Source organism: Zonotrichia leucophrys, chromosome 2 (genome assembly GCF_028769735.1).
Source record: "Zonotrichia leucophrys gambelii isolate GWCS_2022_RI chromosome 2, RI_Zleu_2.0, whole genome shotgun sequence".
Taxonomy (NCBI): Eukaryota; Metazoa; Chordata; class Aves; order Passeriformes; family Passerellidae; genus Zonotrichia; species Zonotrichia leucophrys.
Window position 1 is genome coordinate 28,704,235 of NC_088171.1, and position 15,448 is coordinate 28,719,682.

The following is a 15,448-nucleotide window of genomic DNA, read 5'->3' on the forward strand; positions in this document are numbered from 1 at the left end:
AGCTATAATAGATCTCTCATCCTCACCTCTGCAGCCTTGACACTCCATGAAAGATGTAACTATGGGTGTATTTGCATCAGGTCCATAAAAATTCCTCTCCAGAATGGGAGCAACTGCTCTGGGGATTGTAAGTATGAAGCAAAGATAAGGCTCTGCTGTGTTTACAAAGAAATAGCAAAATCCTCAGGTGCTTCTTACTCCAACTTGGAAAAAGAAAAGATTTGTTTTTAAAAGGGAAGGCATCTTGTCTAATCTCCCATGTCCTGAAACTTTTCTGCTGCTGTTGTTAAAACATGAGGCCACTCTGCAGTACAGCTCATTTTGTTTCTGGCAAGTGGTGTTTTGTGGTTGACTTAAGGACTGTGAGTGTTGATAATGTACTGGATCTTTCATTATTATTGAATTATACTGGGTAACACACATGGCTTCAATCCAGAGACTGAGCACGACAAGTCCTGTCCACAGTCAAGGGTAGGAACTGAGAGAAACAAAAAGTGCTCACTGACTACAGATGGAGGGATGAAGATTACCACATTTCTTGTTCATTTTGAAGCTTTGGTTTTGCATTTAAATGCTGTCTCTGTTCTCCAACAAATGTCTGCTGGCTGCTGCTATTGGTTTCACACAATTTCATCACTCTGGCCCAGTGAAAGCTTGGAGTTAGGCCCTCTGTGGTGACAGCTGATGGCTATTGTTTTATCTCAACTCTGACTTCTCACAGGTCTGAAAACCACAGAAACACATATATCCTTTATGTGCCAGACTGCTGTGCCTTCAATCAGTCCACAGCAAGGACTCAAAGATGAATGATTTGCAGGGAGTGCCGTGATGCTAACTTGAAAATCCCTGTTTCTACAGTTGTGGTGAGATGAAAGGCTGTGCAGATATTGGTGTCCCTAAGCAGAAGGGCAGGGCTCTTTAAGTGACCCTCAGCAGGCAGAATCTCTCAGACTGAGTAACAGCCTTTCACACAATGACCTATGGCCAGAGGCCTTCCATCAGTCAACCAGGAGGAAGGGATATAACCATTTGTCCTCTTTAAAGCTTTCTCATGCTTCCTCTGAAGATTCAGTTTGGGGTTGCATCTACTCATGTGCTGAATGTATCATATATTTATCTGAAATACAAAATCTTCAAAGCATGAAGACTTTCTTAAATAGATTCTTTATGATTCGTCCATGCTTATTTTTTCCTTACATAAGAAGGTATTATGTGTTTTTCCTTCCAACAGTAGAGAGGCCTTGAATAAAATAATTCAATTAGAAAAAAAACTTATTATCTTCATAGTATCCCACTGCTGATTTTGCTCCCTAGAAGTCCTGCTTAATCTATGATCAGTCCTGGCAGAGGTGAAGAGGAAAGCTTCAGAGAGATGAAAACTGCAGAGCTTACCCTTGCAGCACTTCAGCTGCTGCCTCTTGCAGTGTTGCCTCCATTCACTGGAGTTCAGTTAAAATCTCAGCTAAACAATCTGTTCCTCCACAAGTTTGTTTATTTGCCTTCCTTACTTTGTTTAAAGCCTGCTAAGTAGTGTGGTGTGGCCATGAGAGCCAGAGAATGGGAAACCTACATTCTGATAAAATGCTGTGATGTCAGAAAAAGGCTTTAAAAAGTGTGCATTTAAAAATTAGTATTTTGGCAGGGTTTTATGAGAGTTTACAATTCTAGTGGCAGAAGCTGTGCTGAATTCTCTGAAAGGTTTCTCTCTTTCAATATTATGGAATTGGAATGTATGATGTGGTTTGTTTGAATCATATTCCCTGGGAGAGGAAAGCAAAAAGGATTTTGCAGGGACAGGTTTTATAAGGTTTTCAAAGTGAGTTTACTGTTGTTTCCCTCCAAGAACTGAAACCTAGGATGTGAAAGAAAGCTTTCTGCCTAACACCCCAGGGTTTAGCTTTCAAATCAATTTTCAAGTGACTTAGCTTTTAACATTTAGCAAGCAGTAGGCCTAATCTTGCATTCACTGAAGTAAGTTTTAGATTTGCTGTTCACTTAAAAAGAAGACACGGTGAGCTGATAAGATTTAAAAAATGTAGACTACAGCTGAACAAGGAGATGAAATTACTCCTCCCCACCCACACAGTGTTTGTCTTCCCTGAAACCATTCTTTCATCGTCCTCTCTTTGGTTTGTTTCTTCTTCTCTTTTTCATCTAATCATAAATACAAACCTGGGAGCTCCCTAGCATAAGGGTTGGTTTTCTTTTTGCTGTAGCACACTGTAATAGGCTCAGATTTCACACTGAAGCTCTTGTAACTGAGAAGAATTATCTTTTTTTTTTTTTTAATTTGGCTTAAGTTTTAGAAACTACAATAAATATCCAGTACTTAAGCATAAGGTGCCCATCATTTCTCAGTGGAAGAGGCTGAAACCTTCATGCCACAGCTGAGGCTAGCTGGTGAAACTATCCATGGCCCTGGGGGAAAAGAGCTCCTTTGGAGGCACTGAAACTGTAGTTCTTATCACTGGCAGCCAAACAACTCTGTTTGGGCTTGAGAAAAATCTAATCTAGAATGCTTAGCTCTTATTCATATTCTGCTGACTGAAGTTTACTTTTCATACCAGAAATCAAAGCAAAGGAGTATTTGCTCTTTCCATTCCCTCCTGGAAAGCTGATTTTTAACACCCTTTTGCTTCAAAACAAAATTAAATAGATTGGTCAACATCCAAACATGCACAGGGACTGGATGCAGTTGCCACAGAGCTGGCAAAGCTGCAGGACCTGCCATACCAGGGTTTGCATGCACTACACTTGGGAGTGCTGTTGTGTTGGAATAGGGGCAAACACAGCTAAGTCTTAGCTCAAAACTCCTACTGCCTGGGAAGCCTCCGAATGAAAAGCCACTCAGAACTATGACCTTCTTTGCAAGCCAAGAATTGGGTCATATATCATTCTGAGTGCAAATTTATGTTTTATTTTGCTGGGCCATATTAAACATTTCACTGTGCACTTCAGATGCCTGTTGATTAAAAAGGACAGGTTAAAGATCCAGCCAGTGACATAGTTTTTGAAAACTCACAAATGCCTCACAACTATAGGGCCAGAATGAAGTGCTTGGGAAAGATTTTTGGTAGGAAGTGAAGCAAGCATTGCAGAGAATGAGACCAGTGGACTGCACAGATGCTCAGTAGGTTTTGTCAGTCTTCTGTGGTTTAAAAAGACCAAGTCAATTTATCTGTTAAAACATGTATTTGTTGTTTTTCTTCAGGAACATTGTTAATCAATTAATTACCTCACTGGAGATATTACAACTACATTTGAGCTCAGTTATCTTACTAAAATGAATAATAAATTCTTTCCTTCTTTAAAAAATAAAAACAAACCCCTCCCCTCTATCTAGGGAGCCAGCAGGTCTCTCTTTTCACTCATGTAAGAAAGACGCTTTCAGAAAACCAGAGAGTAGTTACATTCCACACTATGTGTTCTGTATGTGACCAGGAGTTATAAGCAGCACTCACAAGCTCCTGTTATTAGGAGCACTGATAAATTACCAAACAGTGGTTGGAGAACATCAAGCAAATTGTTTGTGGTCTATTTCATTGTCTCAGTGGGGACTTCTCTTAGCTGTTGCCTCTCAGCACCAGGCTCAAGGAGCTGTGACATTATCACTGTACTACCTACATTATTATACTAAAGCATATTATACTCTGCACACTAAAGCAGAGACTTTAGATTTTTCACAACCCTCCTGGGAGCTTAGGCATATCTCCCATAAAATTTTACTTCCATACAGTGCAATCTCTGTGAAATCTGTTTCTATTGCTGCTGTGCCTTTTTAGGAGAGATGAGCAACTGAATTTCCTCTTCAAGGTGTGCACTTAACTTGATTTACACAAAGTTATTACAGATCAACAGCCTGCTCATTCTCACAGTGAACCCCGTATATTGGATGGGCATCCCCTCTCAGTTGTTGCCAAAAATGGTGGGAACACATCCAAGACCCAGCTGTGCACACCACACAGGCACAGGCTCCCTGCTCCAGCCAGCCACAGGAACAGGCCAGTCCCTGAAAATCAGTGGAGCTTCAATGCTTTGTATTTTGTGACTGTCTTTGAAATGCTCTCATGGCAGGTTTGAGTGCACTATATTTGTCATTTAAGCATTTCATTAACCATGTGCTAACTCTGACTCTGTGAACTGAGTGCTGTGCGCTTCTTCCTGTCCTGGTACTTCCTCTTGGATATATGCAGCACCTGAAGAACAAAGCATAGCTTTTAAATAAGTAACTGTTGCAAGCAGATGGATTGTTAGGAAAGAACTGGCTTAAATGAATGTTTCATCCCTTAAACACTTAGTCAGAAGCTTCAGTCAGAACTTGTAACTTTTTTTTCCACCACAGAAAATCAACTGAGATACAAATTTATCAAAGAAAAGCCTTCTTTGTGCTGATGTCCAAGGTCTGTTTGTTTTTTCCTATCTATTACAATTCCAGCAAATGTCAGCAGCTTTATACATGTTAAATAGTTATACAGTATTTATAAAGTTCTTTAGAAAAGAAAAATATTTAATAGCAGTTTTTTCTTTCCTTCATTGTTGCTCTGTGCTAGCAATATTTCTAACAGCAGTAGTTATACTACCAGCATTTCCATTATTATTCTGGAGCTGGGAAAATACCTTCACATATTAAATCCATCTATACAGGGGCAAAATAAAATATGCTGCTCTTATATTTGTAATTGTAGTACTTTTAATCTGCATGCAAACTGCTCTCATCATATTAAAGCATTATATTTAAAAACTCTGCTACCCTTTTCAAAGGAAGCAATGTGAGAAGATTTCAGCTGATAGTGAAATTTCAGTTTGATAGAATTTTAAACTGTTTAGAATCATTCTGGCCTAGAAAAAAACGAACAAAAAACCACAAAAACAAAACAAAAACCAAATCAAAACAAAAACAAAGACAACCCTAAAGTGCCCATAGCTTTTCTGGGGGAAAAAATACTGAGAAATAAAAACTTGTGGAAGCTATTCTCTTACCTGGCAAGATTTTCAGTGTAGCACTGAGTTAGCACTACATTCTAAGCAAAAGAGTGTGATGACTCAAGTCACTAGTTCTACAGGGGGGAAAAAACCCTATAAGAGCAAAAGTGCTGTCACAAACCTGGGGTAGGAGGTGGGGAACCTGTTGCTGAGGTAAATGTAAGTCTTTGATCACTGTACAACCATTGAAGAAAACACGCAAGCCAAGGCTTGCTCATGTGTAGTATCACACACTAAACACTGGAATTGCTCATGATGAAGGCTTGCCTCATGTAATGAAGGATTAAAGTAGGAGGTATTCTGTCCATTTATTAAATAAACATATTTGTTGGGGTTTTTTAGCACCAGCTTCTTAGTGAAATAGGAGTAGAAACCAGGGGTTCCTGTAAAAAAAAAGGCTTATTTATATTCTTTAAACTGCCCCATAACAAGTCCTATGTCCAGGTTTGGATTTTTGACTATAAACTTCGTATCATATGAAGAGGGGATCTATGTAGAACTCTTATTAATTACACTCTGCTATTAAATGAACACTCAGTGTGGCTGAGAGTTTTGTCACACAAGTCCTAAACACAAAGATGCTGCTGGGGACAACCCTTCTGCTGTCCCACCCTGCCACAGAAAGTGCATTTCTTGTACAACCATATGTACACAAAGTGGTCAGGCTGCTCCCCATGTTCCACAAACACGGAGTCACCACCATTACAGCCATCCCATCGGAGGATGAAACAACCAAAATCCACAGAGCTTGGAAGGTGGAGGTTAAAACCTCAGTTACACTGAGCCAACACTTGCTCAGTGTGACTAAGAACATTTATGAGCTAGTACAGCTTGCTTTCTGCTAACACACTTGAATAGAATTGAAGATGCAACAAACTCTGTCTGTCTATCAGAAGAGGCTTTTTGTTGTTAGTCTGCTGTATGGCATTATGTTTATTTATGAAAATGAAAGTAGCAAAATATAGATGTTAGACTTCATGTGAAGGTAAGTAAGAAATGACAGTAAGTTTAATTAACTGGTCTATACACAGCAACTCCATCTTCTACAGCTCTAAGCTTATTTATTGTGAGGAAATAAATTAGATTTTCTACCACCAACTATTGTTTAATAATCAAAGCAAAGCAGTTAATGCAGCATGTAAGTTATCATAAAAGAATTCAGCAGATGTAGCAAAGATGATAAAAGGCTTCTTTGTATAAAAAATTTTGTACATCAATTTAAGAGATAGTCTTAAGGGCAAAAACTCGTGTTGAAATTTGTCAGCTATTTAATTCTTAGTGATCATAGTTAAGGGAGTTTCAAAATTCATGGTGAAACTGCTGGAAGATTTTATGTACCATGCAACAACTCAAAGCAATACTTTCAGAACCATGTGACAATTCAAAGCAGAACTTTTTTAGCTCTGAGATCTAGAGTATAGTTGAAGAGAAGTAACTTCAATTTTTGAATGTACAACTGAGCTACAGTTGGTTACTGTAATAATGAACATTATTGCTATTACACAAACATTAGTACATATTACCCCAGCCTAGGTCTGCCATGGCATTGTACTGAAATGCAACTGATTTTCTCTTTCAAACACATTGAGAAATCTGCTCGATTTCCACACAGAACAGCAATAACTGGTGGTGTGAGGCTGCTCACACATCTCCCTCATGAAGATGGGGGTTGGGATCCCATCACTGTAGATCAGCTACCTGTAGCTGACGGTGCAGAGTCCTTGCAATAATTCCATTCTTCCTAGGACTTCATTCCTTTGTGTCTGACAACTAATTCAGCTCTGTGATGCAGCTGGTTCCTTCCTATTCCTCCTTCAGTGTTTGCTCATATTTGCTTCTGTCTTTTGCTGTTCTTTAGTTCTGGCCACATCCCTCTGCATCTGCAGTACATGGCATCAGGATCATTTGTCTGATGTTTCATTTTTCATTTGATTTGAATCAAATTTGCTACACACAATATGTGGTGCTATTAAAAAAAACCCTCTAAGGTGATTAGCTATTGGTATAGGATAATAAATGCCACTAGCCTGTTCTTCAGAATGAAGATATTTAATGAAAACAAAAGGAATATTGTGCATATCTAGCCATGGAAATTCAATCCCACTATCATAGCTTTGGAAGGAATTTCTCATCTGCTGCATCACTAGATGTGGTTGTATAACAATAGTCATACTTACTTGAGTGGAATTTAACTTTAAAATGACCAGCACTAATGAAATCTCTGATTTAATGTCCTGCTACAGTAAACCTCTCATGAACTGCTAGATTTAATTTCCAAGAATTGCTATTTCCATATGAAAGGCGATTTCTTGTGAAGAATACACACAACCTTGCAAGTTGATGTTTGATGATCCTTTGCATTTTTATTATCTGGGCACTGTGAAACAGCTCCTGCAGTGAAGGAGGTGATATGTATTAAAAGGTAACCTAAGTCTCTGCTGGGTAATAATATTAACATTTCCAATAATCTTATCTTTCCACTGTAAGCCAATTCTTTCTTGGCAACACTTCAACCAATTTCATGGTCCATATCCCTAATAAGGACTATCTAAGTTTCTCAGAAGCAGTTAATAATTGCAGCATTGGAAGCCTGGCCCCTCAAACCTGCCTTGAACCAAAATTATGTCCAGGCCATTAAGGAATTAAAAAAACACCAACAAAACAAAAAACCAAAAACCAAACTACTTTATCATAGTGAAGAAGCTGCATGTTATACGGGTACTGCTTCTTTTTCTTGAAACAAAATGATTTGTCCCCAGCCCTGCCCTCTTCTAAGTGGAAAATATTTATAGCATATATGTAAGAAACCTATGTAGAAAATAATATATTACTATTTACACTGGTGCACTGTGTAAACAGGAAAGGGGAGAAGGATTTTAGCCCATAGGAGCTGAAGCTGCAGTTGTTTTCATGAGCTAAGGAATGCTGAGCCAGAAAGAACTCAGATCTGTAGAGATTAGATAGGAAATGAGAAAAGTATCAGCATGTGAAATTACCCATACACAGAAATTAGGCACCTCCTTATTTTGCATTAAAAATTCTGCATGTGGCTCGAGCCTTTCACCATTGTTTCCTCTTACATGTATCTTGCAGTTATTTTCAGCTGTCATCTAGGAACAGCCCACTCCCCCATACAGCTACACACTTGGAAAGTGTGAAAGGTGCTCTTTCTGTACAGCTCCTTCATTCAGGACTTCTACAGGTTAATCAGAGCCTTGCTTTACCCTTACCTTCAATTATCAGAGGTTGAATGTGTCAACTCTTCTACACTCCCACTAATTTAGATACCATTACTCCACAACACCTGCCCAGTCTGCTCGTTTGACTTCTAAAGCAGCATGAAGTGTATGGGAGGAGCTGATCCATTTGGATTGTTATTTAATAGCTGTTTTGCAGAACTGCCTACAGGCATTAATTAAGATCAAGGTGCAAAGACTTACAGTGAAAAATAGTCTCAGCCCCAGAGAGATCATAATTCACTTCATAGCAAGTTACAACAGGTAAATGTGATAAATTAACTGTAGGGAGTGTCCAGGCATTTTCTGGAGAGCACAGATTATTTCCATTTATATATTTACAAATACAGGTATGCTCATGTTGTTGAAGATACTAATTTCTATCTAATCTTAAAATGACCTCCCTGATGTCATAAAACTCTTTTTACAAGATTTATGAGATTCCTTCTCATACCCACTGTGTTGGATACACTATATCTTAGAAAAAACCACCAGTTCTTTATCCCTCCCTTTCCAATAAAATATTATGTATTGATTGTTTTTCATCAGAACAAGAGATTAAAAACAAGCCTTATGCATCATATGTTTAAAATCAAAATACCTTCCATGAGGGTAGGAGCTAGCCAAGATCCATTCTCATGGAATTAATTGTAAAATGTATTATTAGGAAGCTGTGTTAAAGTTTGAATGCATCTTGGTAACAATCACACATGCAGGTTTAGGATACCATAATATCTAACAGGGTTATTTTTCCAGTAAAAATAGGGGATAGTTAATTTTGTAGGTGGAGATAAAGGTCAATTTGATTTATTTCAGCTTGTCAAGCTTCATGAATAAATATATTATCTGCAGTAATATTCTTTAACAAGGTATTTCTAGCTGGTCTCCTCCCAATTTGGAATTACTGAAAATCATCCATTTAATAATTAAGGCCCAATTTTCCTCTCACTATAGATGCTTTTCTATTACATTGTATGCTATGCAGTTCTTTATGTTATGCAAAAGTACTGTAAAATACTGCCAAATCAAAAACCTTACCAGCTGGCCTTAGGGGTAGTAACCTACTCCTCCTTTCCATAGATGTAAAATCACCTTCCTATACAAACAGGCCACTTCCTCAAAAAAGAATCAGCTGCAAGATCAGGATGTAAATAATGAACAAAGATAAAAGCAGTGAAATATTAATCTCAAATGTAAGCAAATTAGAATTTTGCTATTTTTAGTAGGACTAGAATAGATACCTTAACACTTTAATAACGTGATGCTTTGCCTACAGCACATGATGGATGGTTTTTTTTACTATTATATGTCCCTTTACTATTCAATTACTTCTCTTTTACATAAAATTATCTGTGATTTAAAATATAGACTACAATGCCTTCAAAGGAAAAAAAAAGAAATATGATTGAATATTCTTGTAAATGAACCCTTTTCAGCAGCCACATCAAGAAACCCTAGTCCTCTAGACAAAAAGGCAAGACTAATATTGAAAATGACCGTCCTCTTTTAGTGAAGCTCAGCTGGTCAAAGATTTGGGTGGTTGCCCAGAGAAGGTGGATTCCCCATCCCTGGAAGCATCCAAGGCCAGGCTGGATGGAGCTCTGAGCCACCTGGTCTATTGAGATGTGTCCCTGCCCACAGCAGTGGGTATCACAAATCAAAGGCGAGTCCGACGAAGGGAAGAGAATGATGCATCTGACTCCACTGATAGCAGAAAGCTGATTAATTACTTTATTGTACTATATTATTCTATACATCTAAAACTGAAGCTGCCAAGCACTCAACCCTGCGCACAACTGCACTGAATCTTGTGACTGTCACCCGCCAGTCCACACACACACACACACACACACACTTGACCCTGACAGGCCAAGGAAACAAAACATCCTCACTTTGGATAAACAATCTCCATATTGCATTCTACTTTGGCACAATGCAGGCACAGCAAGCGATAAGAATTGTGTCTTCCCTTTCTCTGAGGTTCAGAGAATGTGAATCTCAGAAATCCTTGAGAAGAACTGTGCCTTGCTCACCGGGGCTGTAACTAGATGATCTTTAAAGCTCCTTCCTGCACAACCCACTCTATGATTCTATGATTGTGACACTGACTACAGAAAAACATGCACTTGGACTGGTAGAGTAGCACAATAGCTTTAGCTCACCATTAAACACATGATTTTATTGTAAAGATTGATTTATTAATTTTTTATCTACACACTGTAGATGAAGACTTTTGCAGCATACCCTGCTCTGATCCTTCTGTGTGCTGTTACACTGGTCCGGGTACAGCCGGCACAGGCAGCACTGACCGCCTGCATCGGCACAGCCGTGCAAACTGCACTGGCAAAGGGGCTAAGAGAACCTTAGAGCATGGAGCAAAAGGAGCAGAGGGAACATGGGAGGGAACAGAACCCTGTTCGGCAGCAAGAAGAGCTGAGACAGAACACTCCTCCTGCCGGCCTCCTCTAACACCTGTATGCTCTGGAAACAGTGAATGTACTCAATGTGTTATCAGACACTCGTAATTAGTTCTGCGAAACGTTTCACTGCTCCAATCTGCCTGAGACATGAAAATGCAGAATTACTTAACATGTCTCTGTGCTGTGGGAAACCTTTATTGCAACCTTCCTTAGCCAGGCACCAGTGCATGCTCACTCAGACCCGAGCACCGCTGCCATCCCTGTGCTCCACGCGTCCATCACAACCGCGTCACCCACTATGTTATTCCCGGCCCTTCCCGGCCAGTCTCTCCCGTTTCGCGGGGACACGTCGAAGGCACATACAGCACGTACAATGGGCGCACACAGCCGGGCTGGCACTTTTATTTCAGAAGCAGCTCCGAGCCCGCCCGTGCCGAGGGCGCTCCCGGGCCCTCAGCGCTCCCTCCCCAGCCGGGCCGCGTGCCCCGGGCAGCGGCGCAGGTGCGCGGGGAGGCACCGCCCGGGGCCGGCAGGGGGCGCGCTAGAGTGACAGCACCTACACCCAATGGGTGTGGGGAGGGGGCGGGGCACAGCAGAGGCGGCCCAGGGCGGCCGGGACCGCGGTGGAGTGACGGCACCCGCGCCCAATGAACGCGCGCTCTCCCGGGAAGGGGCGGGGCTCTGGGTAGCCGAAGGGGCGCTGCCGCCCGCCGCGGGGCGGGGCTGCCGCAGGCGGAGGGTGCGGCCGCGCCGGCCTGCCCCGAACGGGCCCCGTGAGGCAGCGGCTCCGCCTCCTGGGGGGGAGCGGGGGCTGTTCAAGGCAGGGCGTGGGGGGGGAGCGGCCCCTTCCTGCGGCCCGAAGCGCTCGGCTGCGGACGGTACGATACTCGGGCTCCCCATGAGCGGCCGGCGCCGCCGGCCAATGGGCGAGGCGGAGCGAGGCTCGCTCCCCGCCCCCCGCGCGCGGCCAGGCCAATGGGAGGGCGCGGGGAGGGGCGCGCGGGGCTAGGCGCGCGCTGGGAGGCGCCCCGCCACCAGATGCCGCGGAGAGTCGCACGGGCGGCGGCGGCAGGAGAGGAGCGGGAGCGGCACAAGCAGCGTCTGCGGCAGCAGCAGCAGTAGCGGCAGCAGCAGCGACTGCGGGAGAAGCAGCGGGAGCCGCAGCAGTAGCGGGAGCGTCTGCGGGAGCGTCTGCGGGAGCAGCAGTGAGAGCCGCAGCAGAAGCGGCCGCGGAGCAGCGGCAGCGCGTGGCCATGGGGTGGCGGGCAGCGCGCCCCTCCCCGCGCTGAGGGAGCCGCGGTAGGCTTGGGGCGCGGCGAGGGCGGCGGGGGCGCAGGTGCTGGGCGAGCCGCAGTGCCGGGAGCGGCCGCAGCCGCCGGGCGGGGCGGGGGACGTGTGGCGTTCCGCGTCGCGCTGCCCGCGGCCGCCCCCGCAGTCGGGGCGGCGGCGCCGTGGCCGGCGCGTTGCGGCCGCGCAGCCCCGGCGCCGGCGGAGCGGGCTCTGAGGCCGCTTGTGTCGTTGGCAGGATCCGAGCGCAGCCGCGGGAGCCGCCTCTGCTCGTGGCAGCCTGCTGTCACCTTCCCTTCTGGCAATGGGGAATGGACTCTCGGACCAGACGCCGATCCTCTCCAGCCTGCCTTCCTTCCAGAGCTTTCACATCGTCATCCTGGGGCTGGACTGCGCTGGGAAGACGACGGTGCTCTACAGACTGCAGTTCAATGAGTTCGTCAACACTGTCCCCACTAAAGGATTTAACACGGAGAAAATCAAAGTGACGCTGGGCAACTCGAAGACGGTCACTTTCCACTTCTGGGATGTGGGCGGCCAGGAGAAGCTGAGGCCGCTGTGGAAGTCGTACACAAGGTGCACCGATGGCATCGTGTTTGTGGTGGACTCCGTCGACGTTGAGAGGATGGAGGAGGCCAAAACAGAACTCCATAAGATTACTAGGATATCTGAGAATCAAGGAGTGCCTGTGCTTATCATTGCTAACAAGCAGGACCTGAGGAACTCTCTCTCCCTCTCTGAAATAGAGAAAATGTTAGCAATGAGCGAGCTGAGTTCTTCAACGCCCTGGCATTTGCAGCCTACCTGTGCAATCATTGGAGACGGACTTAAAGAGGGACTGGAGAAACTACATGATATGATAATTAAGCGAAGGAAAATGTTGAGGCAGCAGAAAAAGAAGAGATGAGTTCTTTTTTGACCTTTGTTTTTTAGGGTAGTTACATGGTCAAAATTTGACGTAAGACAGCTTCCAAAGCCAGGCCTGCCTGTTTGGATGCCGTTAAGCTTAGTTACGTTGAACAATCAGTTGCACAACCTTGCTGTGTACAGGAAGGCTGTGCAGTTGTGGATTTTTATTTTTTTTTAACTAGTCTCTTCTGAGTTTTTTTGGCTCTGTATTATTTCAGAAGCCCTAATAGATGATGTAATGCTATCAGGAAATGGATGGGTGGGTATATGTGACATGGATGTCTAAATAGCCAAATAAAACGAGGGTTTTCTGCTTAGTGTTGTAGTCATATGTTTGAGGGTGCCCTCTGCAAGCAATTTGCATTGAAGGTGTTCTGTGTTTTTAAACTTCTAATGCTCGTAAGTGGAGTGCTTAGGTGAACATTATACAGCTTTAAAAACATGTATGAAGCTAGTAACCCATAATTTCATTGAGGCTGGTTTTTTACCTTGTTTGAGGATTTTTATGAAAGCTTGGCTACATGTGTAGGTTTTTTTTTAATTTGGCACTTTTTGAAATTGAATCACGTTCAGTTCAAACACTTGAAATTTTAAGTGCTGTGGATTCTTCAACTGGTAAAAGAAAGACTTTGACAAGTAAAAACTGTAAACAACACGATGGAGCATGAAAAAGTGGTTTCTCAACATATAGCATGTTTTTTGGTATATAAGGTTCTTATTTTTTTTAGAAGTAGCCATTCATCATTATGCAGTGCTAATCAGGTTTAAACTGTTACTCAAAATTAGTAATTTATTTCTGAATGGTGAGTTTTATGTCCTCCTAGCATCAAAAGTCAATGAATTGCAGTAAAGGAGCTATAAAGAACAACTCTGGCTGCTGTGGTTCTAACCAGTGCAGCATTCTTTGCCCTATTGGTGACTTTCCTGGCAATATAATATACTTGCAATGAGGTAAAGATGGAGTTAAAATTAGCAGAGCACATCCTGTATCTCCCCAAAATATCCCATTTTATTAAAGCAGTATTGCTGTGTCACTTGCAACGTATGCTTTTTTGTTGTGACTCTTACAGTATTTTGTGGTTAGGAATGTAATAATGCTTTATACACTCAAACATTAGACACTACCGGGGGCGGGGGGGAGGGAAAGGGGGAAGAAGATTTTCAAGATGGGCCTGTGTTCTGCTTTAATTATGCTTTAAGCTGTTCTTGTTTACAGAGTGTGCAAACAGTGTTAACTGGGCAGGATAGTGCTTGACAGAAAAGGGAGGGTAGTTTTTCTTACTGGTACAGAGCTTCAAGTGACTCTTTAGATACTTGGTTAGCAATTAAAAGGGCTAAAGCAGAGCCTGGATTTTTAAGACTAACTTTAGTGGTGCTGTAGAAATTAATCAGAATGTTAGATTATCTTTAAACTTTTGTTGGTAATACCAGACTAAAAAAAAAAAGTAGAAACTAGCAAAATCAATTTCCTCCTCTCAACCAGCAAATACATTTTTCTTATCTGCTGCCATGTATCAGGAGGATGACAGCTACAAACTGAATGTCAATCAATGTAATTTAGCTATGTTGAAAAAAAAAAAAAAATCAAGCTTTTTAACCAGCAGCTGTTCGACCAGGAGATAACCAAAAATGCACTTTAGTGTCTTCGATAACTGAAAGTGACAGCTGTTTGTTTTTTTTATGACATCTTGGTCCTTTTTGAATAAACTGAAGTAGCTTCCAGTGGAGCTTTTGTATGTTGGTTATATATGTACCTGCACTGGTGACATTGTAAGTCACTTACTCAAGTAATGTCTATATTTATAGAAATGTGGATGACTTCTTAAACCTCAATAAACAATTGAAAACAAGCCTGCAGAGAGAAGGTGTCTGACTTCTTGTGCTGCAGTGGTACTTTCTTAGCAACATCCATGCACATAGTTCTGCTTTTACTCAAATCAGTATTTCTGTTGAATAACCAAATTAAAATGCGGTGAGGCTTATAAATGTCACCGTGTTAGAAATTGGAGGTATCTCATTGAAAACTTTGGATCAATGGTATGTCTTTATATTCATGGAAGAAATACCTGCTGCCATGACTCTTTTCCAAAGTGATGGCTTTTGCACAATTTGAAACATCTTGTATTTAGCTGAGCCTATTTTGTGTTGTGTGCAACACTTAATAGGCAATGTTGGGCATGTATCACATGTACTCTCAGGTAGTACTTTATTTAATGTCTTTAGCCTTGTGTATCTGAAGCTGTCTGAGGGATTCATCTGCAGTTAAACCTTGGGTGAATTTTCTGAGAAGTTACAGCAATGAGTAGAATGTGTTGATGTGGCAGGCTTCTAATTATTTTCAGGACCCAAGCATAGACAAGAAAAACTTTGTTTAGCCTGCAAATGAAAATGGCTAAGTTTGAACCAGAATACCCAAAATACCAGAATATTCTCTCTCAAAACCCTGATATTTTCATTTTTGTTTATGTAACTGATGGCACATCAAAATGTAGGTTATTCTTAGTCCTGAGGAAAAAGCTATATTAGTGATGCTGAGTCCTTTGAATTTGGTGTATAACTGGTATAATCTGGCTAATACTTTCCTTCCTATTGGATGCACTGTGCTCCTGGGCT

General features: G+C 42.3%; 1 protein-coding gene across 1 annotated transcript; it reads left to right on the forward strand.

The window, feature by feature from the left end:
• Window positions 1-11,684: 11,684 nt before the first annotated feature.
• On the forward strand, window positions 11,685-13,152 carry ARL4A (ADP ribosylation factor like GTPase 4A). The gene is made up of 2 exons (XM_064704403.1): window positions 11,685-11,938; window positions 12,165-13,152. Exon 2 carries the CDS (start codon window positions 12,231-12,233, stop codon window positions 12,831-12,833), a length of 603 nt encoding a protein of 200 aa, XP_064560473.1. The 5' UTR covers window positions 11,685-11,938; window positions 12,165-12,230; the 3' UTR covers window positions 12,834-13,152.
• The last annotated feature ends 2,296 nt before the right edge of the window (window positions 13,153-15,448 follow it).